We start from the raw sequence: 13,445 nt of genomic DNA, 5'->3' as shown, positions 1-13,445 counted from the left end.
CTCGTTGTCTCTGTAACATGAAAAAAATGCTTGACATGGGAAACGCTTCGTAGGATTGGGATCTGAATGGCTTTGGCTGCAACCGCATACACGGTCCAGATCAGTGACTGTGCTGAATCACACATGGGTAAAATAAATCTGACATGTTCCAAAAGAAGAAATCAGATCGCTGTCATCACCTGCTTCTCTTTCCTTCACTGGTTTTCAGTCACACCAATTTTGTCTCACTGTCCCATCCCCTTCCCGGTCCTGTCACTCTGAGTTTACACACGAGGCTGCCTGGGAACTGATATTCTTTTAAAAATGACATCACAATGGTTTCCATGGGAGCACACCAAATGATGCTGAAGCAACAATGAAGTAACACACTCCAAGAGACACATCCATAGGGATGAGAAAAAGGACATTAATGCAGATGCTTTCAAACCAGCAAATGGAAAGCAAAAACCCAGCACAGGCGCAAACAGATCCATGAAAGAAAAAAGAAAAGGGGGGGGGGGGGAGGGAAAAAAAAGGAAAAACCCCTATTTGAAGGTTGCCTCATGGCCCACTCAGTTAGGAACTCCCCCGTCCATCTCCACACAGCACACCCGAAGACTGCTTGCATTGCAGACGCCAGACAAACTCTTCCGATTGCTCCTGCGAAGGAAGCATTTTGTGCAGAGAAGATGGCTGATGAAATGAAATAAAACCTCCAGCTTCTAATGTGAAAAGCGAAGGTGCCCCTCATCAGCCTGGAATCCTTGGCAGGGGGGAGACTTCAGAGTAAGGAGCCCTGCCCAAAAGCACACCCGCTGAAGTAGGAAAGTCTTGTTTATGGGCTCATTCCCATCCCAAAGGGAACATCACCTGGCTGAGAACAGAGAGAACCTCTCTCTAAAATACCAAGATTTCCTTAAAATTCTTTGAAATACAATCACTGTGGCAATGGCCCTCCCTGAAAAGCCACAGCGTTACTCCCTCAGTGCATCAATGCAATGTGGACATAACAACACTGTCCTTTTCCGTACAACATTTTGATTTCTACTGATAGAAAATACTGTCAGAACCAGGCAATCACGACCAGTGAATCATTACAGTCCAGGTGGGTTTAGATATTCAGAGAAATATATCTTATTACCAAGCTTCAATGTTAATCTCTTTTCAATCGATACCACTTAGGGTAAGTGACAACACACGCGATACATCCTTTCCCCCACAGAAGACAAAGGCTTTTATCCAAAAGTGCCCTCTTTAATTATCCAATTAGAATTTATAATTTAACAATAGTATTATGTATGCTCCCAACAACATCATGTATACATCCATGCATTGGAAACAACTTCTCCTGGAGGTGAGTTTAAAATTGCATTTGACTAGTTCAGCTATTTGGTTCTGAAGGGAACATAATTCAGAGGAATATTCACATTCCCTAAAGACGCACGCACATCCCTTCCACACAAACACTGGTGCATGCAGTCTGTTCTCTTCTGGTGCCTGAATATATTTGGAGCTTTTCTCTATCTGGCTATTTTTACCTCTGTGTATATACTGCGAACAATCCGAGACCCTCAGCAGCAGATGGAATTTGGAGGAGGGCTCCCCCACCTACACTCCGCTCTGTGCAGACAGCTTTCATTCATTCTGGCCAAATCCCATTTAGAGACCTTTTGTTTCTTGAATTTCCTAATGCCAAACGATCTCCCTGCTCTGCAGCTTGCCAGCAGATGATGCACAGAGCTCCGTGCCCTGCCCCAAAGCTTTTCCAAGCCAGAAACAGAACCAAGCACGTTTGCTTTCATAAAGCTCTACTTGCTTTTGGGTCACAGCGGCAAGGTCCTACACCACAAATCCTCGCCCCCCCCCCAGGGAAAAGCACCCTCTAAACTTTCTCCCCAAGTCAAAGCAACCCTGCAGGAGTCTCCTTACCAGGAGGTATTCAAGCCTGCTGAAAATCTTCATGATGCCAGCTGCAAGGGAGGTTGTGCTGCTCTTGCCTAGAGAGCAGGGAGCAGCTCTGCGGTTCTCGCTCGCTCTCCGTTCGCTCTCTAGAGTAGCATCTCTGCTAAGCACCGTGGGCTGGCAGGGAAGGAGGGATTTCTTTTTCAGCCCCTTCTCTTTTACCCCTCCTACTCCTTTTTGGGAGCTAAAAGCTCTGGTGGTGGCTCCTGTCAAAGCAAGGGGCACTACGAGAAGGAAGCCTGTCCAAGGAAGCCTGCTGGCCTCTGGGGACCACCTGCTTACCCCCTCCTTGTGCCTCCTATTCACAGTCAATCAGCTTAGAGCAAGGGCTAATTATCATACAGCTGTCACGGAGGCACAGGAGGGAATGGGAGAAGCCAGGCAACACAGAGCCAAGTTGACAGGAAGATGCTCACCGAATGCCTCCCTGACCTTAACACAGGCAGGCTCGCCTGCCTGTAGCCGGGTCGGCTTCTCCCAGCTTCTGGAGCAGAGCCAGCCTTTGGGCAGTGATTCCACTCCTGCTCCGCTGCAGCCACAGAAATGAGGGTGTTGAAGTGCCATATGGCCCCCAGTTGATTATCTACCAGCTGGACTGAACGAGGCAGAGAGGTCAGCCTTGGCACTCCATCCTCCCTTCCCATGCAAACGGGCAACAGGAGCACAGCTGCTTCCCCGCCTGCTCCGGGCTGGGGAGCAGGCAGGAGGCTGCAAAGAGGTTTTTATATAGATAACTCTGTATCCTGCCACTTGCACTGTGGCCTGTCAGTTTTGGTGCAGTGGAAGGATTCAAGAAGGTCAGGATCTGTGAGGGAGGACTGGTTTAAATACTACCGGTTTCTCTATTCATTTCCCACTGGCAATAATTCCTAGGACTGTGTGTTCTGTGCTAAGTTCTCCAAAATCTTTCCCCTCAGTGGTCCAACCTACACCAGGTCCTGTGTGTCTTTGTGCATCCGTCTGAAGGAACTGAGCCCACCTAAAAAATACGAACTCATCACATCTGTGGTTTAAGACAGTGCAGTTCAACATGCAGAAGCAACGTGGGAAGCTACGAGACCCTCTCCTCAGCCTCCTCCAAAATGTATCGCAGAGCACGGTCCTCGCACACGTGCATCCCACACACAGGAGAAAGGCACCCCCAGCCTTCATCACGCCGAAGCTCTGCACAATGGGAAGATAACCCAAATGTTTATTGTGGGTTTATTTATTTATTTTTTAAACAAAAAATATTTAAAAATGGGAGACTCTTCCTTCCTGCTTGCTGATTTTATTGGAAACCTTTTTGTATAAGCAAGTGTTATTTTTATATGAAGTGTGAAGCCGCAAATGGACATCTTTAAGGTTTTGGAGCTGGGAAGGCAGGGAGTGCCATGGTTAAAATGACAGCTTGAAATGACAGCTGCCCTAGAAATCTGCCCCAAAGGTGGCAGATGTTCCATGAGGGAAGATGGGGAAAGGGTGGCACAGGAATAAAGCATCTAAATTACAGTATCAAAGAAAATATTCAAGATTTATGCTGAGTTTTTCTCTCCTACTGAATTTATTTTAATTAAAACAATAATGAAACAAAATGCCATAGACCATTTCCTTATGAATTTGGCTTTTAAAAGGCTGCCCTCCATGCCTCACAAAGCTGCCCGAAGGCTATTCAATTCCCTGTCTTTGGAATCTGGGCAGCTCTCCCACCCCAAGAACACTTCAAAATGTATTATTTCAACTAGATTCCCTCCCTTTCCGTCATGCCTTAGCAGGCTGTTCAGGGAGGACACTCTGTTGAGGTAGAAAGGATAATTCTGACACCACTCTAATGAAGCACAACTAAATCTCCAAATTTTTCAAGAGACCAGAGGGTATTCTGGGCTCAGCATGAAGACATATATTCAAATACGTGCTGTGCTCCCTTTGGAGACGGCAAGATGCTCACCAGATGCAGAGTGCCATGCTCCATCGCAAAGGGAGGAGCAACACTGACTCCAAGCAGCTGAAAAGCTGTCTCCTAGCACTTTAAATCCTACATTGCAACAGGGATGCTCAGCTCTCTTACAAGCCTACGGACCCAGAGAGCCACTGCTCTATGCATATGTATCCCGATGAAGAGTAACTGCTCGTCCTCCCTCTTGGAACCTGTCCTCTGCTTCACCCCGTTAGTCCAGTCAGCAAAGCCACGAAAAGGGATTTAACCGAAATGCACTGTGCTAGAGAGATTTTTCCATGTTTCCTTGAATGAAGTCATCACTCCAGCAGAGCCCCAGGGGACCTGAGGGTTCAGAAATGGATTTACCCCTCCCTCAGAACACTTAACCAAAGGCAGCATATGCACAGGGCATGTCTGTCATTAGCTTTCAAATCTGGTTATGTTTCCATTTCATGGGTTATGACATTTTTGAGAGTAAGCATTAGAAAGGAAACCATGGCCACTTTGATTCCTCCTGTTGAGAAGTATTGATCCCCACAAGTGCCTGCCAGACGGACTCCTCAGCAAACCCTACGCAGGGCTGCGTTCGTGAATGGTTCTCTCTTAGGGCTCTCTGAAATCCCTTCTTACTACGCCCACAGCGTGTGACAGCGTGTGTCAGAGTGTGCTGTGTATGTCACAAGTCCACCAACACCCTCTGCCAGGAGCCTCCCACCAGAACTGTGGTCCTCATAGCCCCCCAGGCACTAAACATGCACCGAGTGCCAGCCAAGCACTGCTGCCACTGCAATACTGACCTCTGAGTCAAGACTGACCGCCACACAAACAGAGGGACCTGAAATCTTATCTTAGCACAGGACTGAAAACACCTTTGATGAGGATGAAATCCAAATCACTTGAAACTGGGCTTTAAAATTCCATCTCCAGTGTTCAGGTTACACCACCAATGCTATGACAAGGTTTCTTTGTTTTGCTTTCAAAGGCAGGACTTCATAAATATCCAGAGCAGCAAAGTGTTAATTCTGAGAAATGAAGATGCCAGAAGAAGGAAATACATGTGGGTACTCACCTGTAGGAGGGTCTGCAGGGGCAGGTCAGCAATCCATGAAGAAAAGAAGGAAAAGAGAAAAAAAAATTAACTGATGTTTCTGTAAGCCTTGGATTTGGAATCATTGGTCCAATCCAATGGTCTGGAAAATCAGAGCCCATGTTAACCAAAGATGCCTCCTTACTGAAGGCTCAAATTTTTTTGATAATAAAGCCTATTATCTTGCCAGTTCATGGTGGTTACCCCCAACTACAGCAGGTGAGAAGGCACACATGGTGGGTTACCATAGCTCAGCTGAAAATAACAGCTTGCTCAGCCATGGCAGCTCTATGGCTTGGGTCCCCGCAGATCTTCCCAAAGTTACGCTGCTCAAGGCTGTGGCCACGTCATGTCACAGGAGCCAAGCAAGAATCATCTGAGCTGCAGTTTGGAGCACACTTGCAGGAAAGAAGTTCCCTGCAGCACACTACTCTCTCAATAGCAGCATGGAGTCCTGCCCTCTCTCCCCCACGACCCACGAGCATCGCTTCAGTGTGGTGTGAGCTCCCCAGGTACGAAGAAAAGGCTCTGCAGCAAGTCCTGCCTACGGGGACCAAAGGAGTGCTCATTTATCTGCTGGGTGCTGTAGCAGGGGCTCTGGACATCTGGTTGGGTTGGGCACTCAGGCACGGTGCCATGCTGCTGCCTCACCACGGGGCAAGGCACGGGAGAAGCGTTAGAATGGACACATCAATACGGCAGTAGCTGCAGGTCATGGGGCTTGCCAGATAAAAGCTAGCTTGCTCAGCCAGAGGAAGGATGCAAGACTAGGGGAGAGAAAGAGAAAGAGAAGAGAAGAGAAGAGAAGAGAAGAGAAGAGAAGAGAAGAGAAGAGAAGAGAAGAGAAGAGAAGAGAAGAGAAGAGAAGAGAAGAGAAGAGAAGAGAAGAGAAGAGAAGAGAAGAGAAGAGAAGAGAAGAGAAGAGAAGAGGAGAAGAGAAGAGAAGAGAGAAGAGAAGAGAAAAGAGGGAGAGGAGTGCTCTGATCTCTCCCCAAAAGCAGCTCTGCTGTGCAGTCAAGTTACTTTCACAGGCAACTACAAACAACTACAGCCACTCCTCTATCTCAGAGCCATTTATAGAATATGAACCTTTGTATCTTCCCACACCCTCAGCAGCACAGAGGGAGACAAAGCGTAGAAGGCAGGCTTGCTCAGAGGAGGAGCAGGTCAGCGGCAGAGCTGGGAACACAGCCCAGGTGCCCCGAGCCATGGGGTCCTGCCTGTGTCCCTCTCCCTTGTGTACCTGGATCCGTCAGCAGCTGAAAGCCCTGCGTTCCGTCAGGCTTACCTACTACTAGCTAGGTCTCCCAGTGTCCATCCGGTTATTACTTTCATCTCAACAACTTCTGCTGTGACTGCTCCAGGCTGTCAAAGACTAGCCCAGCCAGGCCCCTCATCAGGCAGCAGTTGCCACTTTGAGCCAGACAACCACACTAATGGAAAGAAGTGCTGCTTGCACCAAGCTGCAGCTTCAGGACTCACCCTCTGCTGTATCAGTGCATGCTTGTGCTCCATCTCCCTCTTCTCCACTGCCGAATCAATCACCAGCTGGTCCAGCTAAAGGCAGGGAGGAGAACAGCAGGTACAGAAATCAGGAAGGAGGTTTTATTAGCCACCGTCCATCTCTGCTTCTCTGCTCCGGGATTACACCAGCCCTACCTAACATCCCGAGTCCCCACAAGAGGGGAAAAGGGCTGTGTTTGGGTGTGCACTGGAAGTAACCATAGCTTTTGGCTGCCACCCCATAATGCAGCATGGCTCATCCAACAAGCATGATGCTCGGACCACTCCCTGACTACCAAGTACAGTAGCTGAAAAGGGAAGAGGATGTCCTCTCAGGGTGAAGGGGTACGAACAGGCAGGTCGAGTCAAGCATACCCCTGGCCCCTCACCTCTGTGGCTAGTTTCTTCATGTAGGGATCCAGTTCGTGGAGAAGACTGTAGCCCTGCTGGAAAAAGGCGTACTGGGCGTGCATGAAGGACAGCATCTGGGGAGGGAAAGGATAGCAAGGTCAGAGCAGGTTCTGGGACAAGGCGAGTGTGAGAAGTCCTTATTATCCCTTATTACCCACAAAGAAGTCTCTTCAAGGTCTAACCCTTTCCCTTCCCAAAGCAATCTATCTGTTAGATGCCTCTCCCTCTTCTCCTTTCTTCCTCTCACAAATCCTTCCTCACTGTCAGGCAACCCCTGGTGTGAGCATAAAGCAGTACAAGCAGTGTCCTTCACCCTCAAAAGTCCTCTCCAGTCCTGGCCTGTGGAGCATCCTGCTGGTCCTTCATTCTCCCCTCGTTAGCATACCTGCAGCCCCCAGAGCAGTCCCAGACAGTATCTCCAGGGCAGACCGAGGAGTCGGTATGTCGACCCATGCAACCTGAAATGGAGAGGGCTGCCTTTCATTGAGTCACTGAGAGCAGCCACAGAAAACAGAGAGCGCCCTTACCGCATCCAGTATTTCAAACTTCTTCTTGGCCTGGAGGACATTGATCTGTGAAGGAATGGAGATAAAACTCTCAGCACTCGCAGCGTTAAGCAGTCTGGTGTGGAGATCCAAGTAGGAACAACTCGCTGTAGTAACCCTAGCAGCAAACCACAAACTATTCAAGGACACTTCCAGAAAGTTAAGTTTTTGAAAAGACAGTCCTGGTGAGTTTGAGGCAGAATAAAAAGGGGAAGAGCACACGTGTACTTTCTGACCTGGGCTGCTACTGATTAAGGTCGCTGCTAGATGTCTGCCTGTACATAGGCTGACAGCAATGACCCCAGAGTGCAGTCTGGCATCACATGAAGGAGATAATTACTCTCTCAGGTCACTGCTTTGATTTCTCTTAGGCTGAGAGGTACCAGTTCAGTAATCACATTCAAGCCAGCCAGGAAATTGTGGTACCTGTTAGGGGCTTATATTCCCAGTGTGTGCATCCTTTACACACCCATTTTTCTTGGAGAAAAGTGTATGGCTGACTGCCCCAGAGACCATCACATTCCTTCCACACAGAAGCAGCAGTAGCTCAGGATGTCCTGTGCCAGCCCTGATGGGCTTGGGCTCCTGGGGTGGAAGAAAAGGCCTTCCAGCACATTCAAGCTTACACCTCTTCCCTGGTCAGGGAAGAACTGCAGTACCTCTTGCAACAGCAAGACAGCATTGCTTTGGAAATGCACCCTGCTACTGCAAAAGAACCAGTTTGGAGCATTTACTGTGATGAGGGGAAAGCCTGGACATTCCTTGAGCTCTCCAGCAGGTGCTTAGCAGAGTGGCTGTAGAAGCTCGTCTTTGACTCCTCACAGTTCACTGCCTGCATCTTTGATCGGCGAAGTCCCACCTAAAATCCCTGCCATAAAACCTTGGGCACAATACAGCAAGGTGCTACATCCCAGTTCTTTCTCTCTCTCCAGTATTGTTCTATGCCACTGGGACAGTGAGTGCTGACCCCTGCCCCCCACAATCACGCAGTTTTGGAGTCAACAGCAATCTTTACCCTGAAAGGAAGAACAGGAAGACTGGAATAATTCAGTATTATGAGGTATGTAGGAAGAACAAGAAAGGTAGTATCTGTTTCTAATGTTCATTACTCTACCAGTGAAACTACAGCCATCAGCATCTCTTGGGCACGAAGATAAAACTATCGCAAATCCTCTTTAACTGGGGACAAAGGCAAACTCTGAGAGACCTAGTACATTTCTCTGATACAGGGCCATGGATCTGGAAGTGAAAAATATCCTTAAGAATTAAAAATAATTTAAAAATTTTATGTAAGGCCTGAGCACTGGCCAGGAGAATATAATTTCAAAAGGAAAAAAAAATTAATAGCACATAGTTACAATAGCTTGCCCATAGATTCCACGAGTTACACCGGGAAGTCTCACAAGTGCTGCAATTAGCGCTGAAGAAACTGTCAAAAGCAGCAGAAGGTTTCAATGGGGCTTCAGCTGTCAGTGTCACAAATAATGCATTAGCATGACAGCACACTGGTTCCAGTGTGTTAATAACTCATTTAGAAATGCAGCACCCGTTTGTTCAGAAACACTTTGCTAAAGGAACAGCATCCATGAGGCACACCATGATCCACCTCCTGACTGTGTACTAGGCAACGTGGTCATCAGCTCCAGCAACACAGGAGGGGAGACAAAGTAGTTCAGGTATACCCCCAACCTCCTAGAGACCTCCTTAAAAAAAAAAACAAACAAAAAACAAAACCAAAAAAACCCAAAAACCTGAAACTAGTAGTGCTGCTTTATAGCAACAGTTTCACTCCACAGCAGTAACTCCTCCGGGCCATGTATAGCCATAAACCAGTCACTGTAATAATGGAAATATGCTACATATTACAGATATAAAAGAATAAAATGATAACTCTCATCACTATATCCTTAATTAAATACCAAAGGGTACCTGGACAAGTTCATGTCTATGCATTTTAAAACCGATGGGTTTAGTCTGGTAGTTTGCAGTGGACCAGCAGGGAAACCTCCCCAGCATTGGATCAGCACGGTCAAGGAATTCTTCCTCTTCCTCAGGGGAAGAGACAGAGTGAGCTAACCGTAGTGTGACCCTGCCAACAAACACAGTTGCATCCATATCTAAATCCTAAATGCAAAAAATTTCAATCCTAAAGGAGGATCAACGACATGCATGATTTATACTCCAAGGGGAAAGCATTGCCTTTCCATCCGCGGCTGCCAGAGCATGGGACTTCAGAGACTGCCTCACGGTCAGACACAACATGTTGGCAAATGGCCTTAGATCAGTGCTACAGGAGTGACAGCTAGTGGAGACACACAGGGATCAATATTAACAGTGACTCTGGCTGCTTGATACACCTATTGCTTGAAAGGACAGACCTGACATGAAGCCTATGAATGATTCAAAGAACGATCTTTGACCATCCTGGGGGCACCAAGTGAGCGTTCCCACAGGGAATGTCCCTCTGGGAAGAGAATGCAGCCTAAGGCAGTGTGTTTAATTACTCCTACTGAAAAAAAATTATTAAAATTTCCCTTTTCAGAAATGCCACAGCATTTTTAGGAAGGAGAACACGTCACAGACCTGAAGAGTCACGTCAGTGCCATGCACAGGTGTAAACACAGCTAAGCACACATTCCCACACAGACGCAGCGTAACGCAGGTTGGAAGGGACCTGCAGAAGTTATCTGCCCAACCGCCTGGGCAAAGCAAGCCTGACTTCAAAGTTAGACGAAGTGGCTCAGAGCCTGGTCCTGTTGACTGTGAATCTCTCTGGGTCCCTCTTCAGCGCTGCGTTAATTCTGAAAACTGTTTTGCCTTCCACTCAGCTAGAATTGCCACTGTCACAACATATGTAGCTACGCACCACGCACATACGTACATGTACACACATACATCCACCCAGATGGGTATTTGCACATGCACACACATCCCTCTGGAGTTTCAGGCACAGACACAGGTACACACACATGGATGTTTACATGTGCACACAGATCCAGACCTTTGCCCTTCAGGACACGTAGGGGCAGACAATGATTTGCAGAGAACACTTGACAGCATTGCGTTCTGTCTCTCACTTTCAGTAGTTTCATGACCCTGTTTTACCAGACTCTCGGGAGAGTTACAAAGATCAAAGCAGCTAAGGATTTGGGGAGGCACCTCCACTCTCTTACACCACTTACATTGACATCCTGTGACTATTTCAAGCAGATGTGATCAGCTACAGACCTCAGCCCCACCAGGGAAGGTCCTCTCATCCCAGCACAGCCTACCCTTCCATACAGACAGGCTGGATTATGCCAAAAGGCAGCTCAAAGAACCCTGGGACCTACTGCAGCATGGGGCTTTGCTGAGCTAGGCATGGGTGCACAGCCGCACCCCTACACCCACGCCGAGAACTACAGCAAACCTTGGTGGTTTCATGCTCCATCACACACCAGGAGTAAGCACTCCCTGCCACAGGGGGCAGAGAGAAAGATGTCCAATGGATTAATAATCCAGTACCCTTTGGAACCTGGTGGTAAAAACCTACTTGCCCCACTCATCCCTCAACTTCTTCATTTCCTACAGCAGATTATTTAGCAATTTGCTTGTGGTGTCTCGTTCCGTGCTGGGAGATCCAGTCAGAGCTGGGGCACAGACACCAACCTGCAACACATAGTCCAGGGCCAGGTGGCGGAAACACTTTCTTGTTATGGTCAAGGTGCCTGTGGCCTCTTCCACTTCATGGGGCTTGTGCCGAGGTGCCTGGGCGTTCTTCACTAGTGAAATCTCCATGTCTTCTCGCACCTTGTCAAACTGCTTCTTGGTTTCCTTGAATTTCCGGACATCACTGGAACACAAAGAAGAGGAGATGGTGAGAATCATCGTTACCAAGCAGCCAGAATATTGCTGATCCCAGCAGAGGATGGAGAGGTGCAACCAGGTACACTATGATCTCTCAGACATCCTGCTCCAGAGGCCACTGGGATCCTAGCCCACCCCACCAAGCTCCACCGTGTCCAGCTGGACAGGCTCCAGATTAACTCCAGAGACAGCTGGTAAGGAATTATATTGAACCTTGCATACTGCCTTCAAAGCCTGAAGGAAATTCTCCAAGGACAGCATCCAGAAAGCCAGGCCAGATGGCATCCAGCCCTAAAGATAGCCCACAATTGTCCTCAGAGTAAGTGGGGAGCAGAACATTTCGGAACTTACCTGTGAAAATACAAGTTTCACATTTCACTTAGAGAAAAGAATAAAACCAGTTACTTTTCAAATTCAGGACAGGGCATTCAACTGGGGCACCCAGGCCATTCATGTGCCTCTCTAGCTGATTCTGCCTTGTCTGACTGTAAAATCCAGGCATTTGACTATTCTTTTCCCCTTGTATAATAGGCACATTTATTAACATTAGCATTGGGAAATACATGCATTCACAGTATGAACTGTCGAAGGGTTTTTATGCCTAGAGACCTCACATGAGATCAGCGGTCTGCTCTGCAGGGGCAGAGGGGAGGCTACAAAGACAGAGCAAGTGGTAGACTTATTTTTTTCAGTTTGTTTTATCTTTTTTTTTTTTAATAAAATAGCAGGTACCATTCAGGCAGGACTCAACTTAAGTTGCATGACCACAAAGAACTGAACACATCAATTCCTGAAGCTCAGCTCTTAAAAGTGGCCTTGGTTCCTCAGGAGCTGGCAATAACAATGCTGCTTTACAGCAGCTGCAACACACTTATCTTCTGTCCAGGGGAGCTCTGTTTACCTCAATTATAAACTGTTATAACTGAAGGTAGTTAAAAACTGTTAGTAAATAGTAGCGCCCACTTATTCTTTGCCCTAGGGAAGATGAAGAGCTTCAGTTGAACGTGACAGTCAGAGAGCAAATGCTGAACTCTGCCCTGTGGCAAACTGTTTGAAGTTGCATATACTTCTGTAGGGATCAGCCCTTGGCCAAGAGAATCTACCATGCGACAGGTTCAGCAAGGATAAATTAACACGGAGGTGGCTGGATTCCTGTCCTGGTGGTGGTTGTTGCTTTGCCACGTTGCCCTCAGTGTTCAGGGCTGCCCAGTGACATGGCCATCTAGCTCCACTCACAGGAAAATTAACAGGGTCACTTTTTGCATTTTTGGGTCACTTGCAGCAAAGGGCTGTGGGGAATTTACAGAGCTTTTGATCCAGCTTTGGAGAGAACAGCTTCCTCTTCTGTGCATATCCCCCATGGAAAGGAGCAAGAGTTCGGAGCCACGGTGGAATTTCCCAGCTTTGCTCTAAGCCAGGCTGCAGCAGCATGACTGCAACCTCAGGAGTCAGCTCCAAAAACCCTCCTACTCAGCAAGGGCTGTGGCTTGGAAACGTGCTAAAGCAGACACAGAACATTTGGCTACTGGCAGCATGGGCAGGGCAAGCTGACCCTTCCTGCATGTACCATGTAAATAATCCAGGCAAAGACCTTGACGGCTGGGGGACAGGGAGGGCAGGTTAGAGGGTGAATGTTGCCCTCAGATCTGGATGAATCACCATGCAAGGGCACAGTTCCCCCTGTCCCTTTATTCCCATCCTCAGCCAGGAAGTCACAGATTTGCTCTAGCTGGATTATTCAAAAATAAAAAAAAAATAATAACATGGATTATTCAAAATGGTCCCAAGGGTAGAATTTATTTTCCAATCAAGGGTGGGAGCAACACAAGTATCAAGGCACCAGGGCCTGCAAGTGCAGAGGTTGAGCAGTACAAGTGTAAAAAGATGAGGAAGTTGCAAAGATGCTGAAAGGATGACAGACCCAAAATGAAAGTGAAATTCTCCTTTCTGACTGCCGGCCTTAAGCAGATTAAATCTGAGCTCATCAGAGAAATAACTACAGAGAAAGTGGGGGTAGGGTGACTGCTCGGCAAGAAGATGGGGATGAGGAATGGGGGGGTCAGCTAGGGACCCCCTCCCTCCCCATCAAACCACACAGCTGCTGAGGGATTCACAGGCAATTACCAGTTCCCATGGTAACCAGCTCCTGCTTAGCTGAAGCCCTGGGTTGCCTCTCTGACCTATATTCAGCTGA

At 47.8% G+C, this 13,445-nt stretch overlaps 1 protein-coding gene across 6 annotated transcripts in view; it reads right to left on the bottom strand.

Moving 5' to 3' along the window:
- The window catches only part of ACAP3 (ArfGAP with coiled-coil, ankyrin repeat and PH domains 3), a 96,748-nt gene that overhangs the window by 22,960 nt on the left and 60,343 nt on the right, over positions 1 to 13,445 (bottom strand). For all 6 annotated transcript variants that reach the window (XM_056333491.1, XM_056333494.1, XM_056333496.1 and 3 more), the window contains exons 6-10: positions 11,054 to 11,237; positions 7,388 to 7,432; positions 6,839 to 6,934; positions 6,429 to 6,503; positions 4,929 to 4,940 (exon numbers count right to left, since the gene is read on the bottom strand). In XM_056333491.1, coding sequence (XP_056189466.1) covers positions 4,929 to 4,940; positions 6,429 to 6,503; positions 6,839 to 6,934; positions 7,388 to 7,432; positions 11,054 to 11,237 — 412 coding nt within the window. The remainder of the gene's footprint in view (positions 1 to 4,928; positions 4,941 to 6,428; positions 6,504 to 6,838; positions 6,935 to 7,387; positions 7,433 to 11,053; positions 11,238 to 13,445) is intronic.

This window comes from Falco biarmicus, chromosome 3 (assembly GCF_023638135.1).
Source record: "Falco biarmicus isolate bFalBia1 chromosome 3, bFalBia1.pri, whole genome shotgun sequence".
Lineage (NCBI taxonomy): Eukaryota > Metazoa > Chordata > Aves > Falconiformes > Falconidae > Falco > Falco biarmicus.
The sequence above is the reverse complement of the archived record's forward strand: the minus strand, read 5'-3'. Positions and strand labels throughout refer to the sequence as shown.